This window comes from Carassius gibelio, chromosome A16, assembly GCF_023724105.1.
Source record: "Carassius gibelio isolate Cgi1373 ecotype wild population from Czech Republic chromosome A16, carGib1.2-hapl.c, whole genome shotgun sequence".
NCBI lineage: Eukaryota > Metazoa > Chordata > Actinopteri > Cypriniformes > Cyprinidae > Carassius > Carassius gibelio.
Window position 1 is genome coordinate 31,190,004 of NC_068386.1, and position 4,698 is coordinate 31,194,701.

The 4,698-nt window shown below is 37.7% G+C and overlaps 1 protein-coding gene and 1 long non-coding RNA gene across 2 annotated transcripts in view; both read right to left on the reverse strand.

Annotated features, from left to right (window-relative positions):
• Positions 1-400: 400 nt before the first annotated feature.
• LOC128030961 (uncharacterized) lies at positions 401-4,666 on the reverse strand. The gene is made up of 2 exons (XR_008188005.1): positions 4,030-4,666; positions 401-3,246 (listed from the first exon to the last, which is right to left on the reverse strand). It is a non-coding gene; the product is annotated as an uncharacterized LOC128030961 (long non-coding RNA).
• Positions 4,667-4,679: 13 nt separating this feature from the next.
• LOC128030602 (uncharacterized) overlaps positions 4,680-4,698 on the reverse strand; it is a 25,560-nt gene continuing 25,541 nt past the window's right edge. The window contains exon 4 of the mRNA XM_052618358.1: positions 4,680-4,688. Coding sequence (XP_052474318.1) covers positions 4,680-4,688 — 9 coding nt within the window. The remainder of the gene's footprint in view (positions 4,689-4,698) is intronic.

The window sequence follows — 4,698 nt, forward strand, 5'->3', positions numbered from 1 at the left end:
GACGCGAACCATTTAAAGCGCCAACTCTTTAAAGTTTGAGCATATTGTTTGCAAACTGCAATTGAATAATTAAAAACAAAGTAGTTGATATGATGTGTTGTTTTTGTAGTTTAGTAGCAGTAATATGCAGTTATTAGCCGTGTCCACTGTATTTTTTGTTGGTTTTCATGAGACCCCCCTTGAAATGACCAGGACCCCCCATTGCCCCCCCAATCAAAATTGTCTGGAGCCGCCACTGTATACATACACTATATATCATGAAACTGTGATAACTCTGTGACTAAATTCAGTATATATACGTCAAAACTTCCTGCCCCCTTCTTGCCACCCCATCAATATTTTTCTAGATCCGCCCCTGCAAAAGAGTAATCTTTCAGAAAAAAAAAACAAAGTTCACAAAGCAGTTTAATACGGACTTTATTTCCAAATTCACGTTTACAGCAAGGAGTATCAATGTAAACCAATTAATAAAACACATTACGATAAAGACAATCACAACGGTCAAGCTAGAATGAAGAACTGCAATGAGAAGGGAGGAGCAGAGGCGGGAAATTAAACTGAGGAGAGAGACTTCGCGAGCGGTCAACACATGACAGAACCGACTGAAACGTAGCTAATGGCCATATCCAGTGCAGTTTTTAAACATTTTATCTGATAATTCTGCTCTTCAGCTTAACCCACACGTCTGTCTAAATGCTCAGGTTTATGTTCGGAGCATGCTGTTCAAAGGACGGCTACAGGGTTTACAGCAATCCGTCTAAAGCTTCTCAGAGTCACGTGAGAGAGATGCATGTGGCACTAGGCAAGTCCTTTACTCGTATTGTGGATGCTAGATGCAGATTTCCCCCTATTTTACTTATTATACCCCTTTCTAAATGTACATCTAAATGAGTAATGTAGTTTGTGTAAAGGCAGCTCAGTGCATTCACTTTCAAATGAGCATAAAGCTGCAAATGCAATGCGGATATTAAATAAAAGGCTTAGTGTCAGATCCTCTGAACACATTCGTACATCTTTTACATCGTCTACACAATACTATTAGAAAAAGAAGTGTGCAACATAAACCTGTATTTTAGCAGGTAGCTCAATTCCTTTAATCTTCCACTTTTTCCCTCTTTCTTTGCATGTTTTAAGGTGACTAAAACGCTCTAGTAAAGGTGGTTTTCTAAACAGTTGGACGGGGATGTGGTGACTGGTTACTATATTCAAGAAGACCATGGGTGAAGTCCATTGCATGCTGGGAATGTGCAGCGTGAGAGTGTTGTGCTTTGGATTGAAGGCTTTAGTACTGAGGGGAGCTTGGCTGATGTGTTAAACGTCCTGCAACAAATGAATCAACACTGTGCTGCTGTACATGACTCAATCCATCTTAGACCACAGACAATCTTAAAAACGCAGACCGTTGTTTTCTCAAATGCAGCTGAAGGACACCGGGTGCCACTTTTCAGCTGTCTGTTCCCAATATGAGATTTCTGATATGATGTTAGTTATTTTATGAGTGCTTTGAAATCCTCTCAAGTCTTTTGCATTGGTCCATACAAACATTCTTTGAAACAGCATTTTATATACAGAAGCTGAAATCCATCAATACAGAAGCATTAAAACCGTACAGAGATGAGTTAAAGGAAACGATGAGAGAAAGTACCGAGTGATATCAGTTTGATGGGGCTTGTGCAGGGCAAACTACTTCAGAGCTCAACAATAAGGATGACAATGTGATCCGGGGCCGGTTTAAGGCCGACACTACATCTTTTATGTGGTCTCATAATTTTTTATCAATACAATCATTCTTGTTTTATAGACTGAAACTTCGAGTGATGTATTGGATGCACTGAAATGGTCTCTAATTTTTAGACTAAATTTAGCTAAAAATAAAAATCACAGTTTTACAAATATTTTCAAACGAAAGCTACACATCAAATGTCATAGCTTCCATGGCACTGCATTTCTAATTTACTTGCATTAAATCGTTTTTTAAAGATAATCTCAAAAGTAAAATGTGTATTTTTAGACACAAAATATGTTGCTTAAAATGTGAATAACTGAACGACTGAACAAAAATCCTTAATGTTGAGCCCCGTAACACAGCTTTATTTAAAAGTTTTGTATGATTTTTGTATATTGACATTTGCTTTCTTTGTCAAAAGAGTCACTAGAGGCCAAGCAAGAAGATTTCATTCTTCCAGTGCAACCGAGGACAGATAAGCCTTGAGAATCTGCTGTGGAGATGAATGAGGATGTGCAGTTTTAAAGAATTCACAGACAAAATTCTGGTACAGAAATATCTAATTTATGATATTAGAATTACATCATCCCAGACTCATCTGAATAATGATTTATCATTAAGTCTTAACTGTTTCATTTTGGATCAAAGACACAACTGAGGTGTTTAGATAGTTTAACAGCTTTCATTAAGAATCAAACATGCACTATGGAGCCCGCTGATGTCTTTGATTTAAATAATTATATAGCAGGCCACTATTTTATTTTAATATGCCTCCACTATTCCACTATAGAGAGTGTTTGAAATGTTTCTGTCCAATCGAATTCATAGCCAGTATCATAAACTCCACCCTTCCAAACCATGTAGCATGTTTGCCTTCCCTACTGCTGCACGTCAAAACAGGAGTGCATAAGTTATGGTAAATAAAAACATTCACAATAAGGCAACGAAGAAAATACAGCTTTGAAAGCAAATGTCATTGTTGTTCTTTTAAAAAACGGGTTTTAAAACGAACAAAACCAGGCTACTCAGTGCTGTAAATGACCATTTGGGGATCAATACACCACCAGCTCCTTTTAAACTGAATTTTTTTCTTTGTTGTTTTTCATGATACTAAGCCAATAACATCAATACCTGTCTCTCTGTGCCAGGAGGCGTAAAATTATTTCACAAGCAGACAAGCCGCTGCATGGGACAACCTTTAGTTAGGAGAAATCCGACAAGCACCTTATTTGAAAGGACTGAAGGAGATACATTTGTAACTTTTTTTTCATTTTGTCAATTGCCGACACGTTTGGGCCGGGGGCTCACAGGCCTTGTTTAGCGAGGGAGGCTGACACCTGGTCAGCTAGCGTGGACAGTTGTGGGGAGTCGGTCATGTTGATGCTGCCGGAGGAAGACACGTTGCTGAGACGGCGGGGCGATCCATCCGTGGAAATGTCGGGGGACCGGCACACGATCTCAGCGCCGTGGTCGGTGCGCGCTTTGGCTTGCTCTCGGAAATTTAGCTTGTGGCTCTCAATCTGAAGGAAGGAAAGGTGGAATTTGGATTAAATTGGATGGATATGAACAATTGTCAGGTTTTGTAAGATAATACATGCATAAAATAAAATTAAAAGTCCTACAGTATGTATTGTTTGGGGTCACTAATATTCTTTATTATTTTTATCACCAAGCCTGCATTCTTTTGATCAAATACACGCTAAAACAGTAATATTAAAAAATATAGCGATTCTTATTTTAATATATTTTGAAATGTAGGCCTAATTTAATATATTTTTGTAGCATTTGTGGAAAACCTCTTTTTTTATTTATTTATATATATTTTTTTAGATATATTTGTAGCATCTTCATTATCACTTTGCTATCCATTTAATGTCCTAATTTCTTAAAAAAAAAAAAAAAAAAAAAAAGCTAAATGGTTTTGAGTGGTTATGTTAAAATCTGCTCTGCCGTTTTATTTTCAGAGACAGCTGAAGGTCACACAGTTAGGCTGCCCTCTAGTGGACTTACATGGCAATATGGTAATATGAGTCTTGTATACTTAATATTTCATCATAAAATTGCAGCACTAGTCTTCTTATAGTGATTTGCATATACCTTTTTAACCCATCCAATTCATTTTAATAAGCATAGTTATATTTGCTCATATGACCGGGACCAGAAATGTACTAAAATATTTATTCTAAAGATAATGCACAATTGAATTGAAATAAAGACTTATTACAGTGCTGACAAGATTATTCCTAGCACAGGACATAAAAAGCATGTAATGATGACAGGTCAGTCAGCTGTGATATACTTACTGAGGCCCTCTGACTTAACCAGACTGTTCCCTTCAGAGGAGGGAAGGTCAAAGGTCATGTCACCATCATTAGAGTGAACAGCATCCCCATTAGAGGAAGCATTTGCGGCCTGCGGCTCTGCTTCCTTCCCCTTCTCCCTCTACAGCATGGACGCCACATAGTCCACAGGGTTATGGGTAAACAAAACAAAATGGGTTGGGATGCAAATTATGAAATGAGGTCATGAAGGGATAAAACCCACTCACACTAGAGGGATAAGGGGTGAAGCGGTCTCAACACTTCTCAGATATTTCCAAGTAAGAGTGCCGATCTACTCTATACTCATCTTCCTTCGGATCAAATAATGATGTCCATCAATAAGTTAAGAGCAAAACTAAAGCTGTTTGATCAGAAGACGGAAGTTGATTTATTTATGTGCTCTGAATCCATAATCATGATGTACTGTATCTAGTGCTAGGCTAAAAAATACATTTAAACATGTCACCACCCACCATAAAGCATTCTTCCCAATTCACAACAACTGGACCAACTTATGAAAGCATATGACATTTGAATGAATTCTATGAGAGTGTTACTGATTCATTAAAACCTTTCATCTGAGATCCAGATCCGTGTTTTTACATAAGTTTATTATCTTTAGAGTTCTCAGATCAGCACTTCTACTTGATT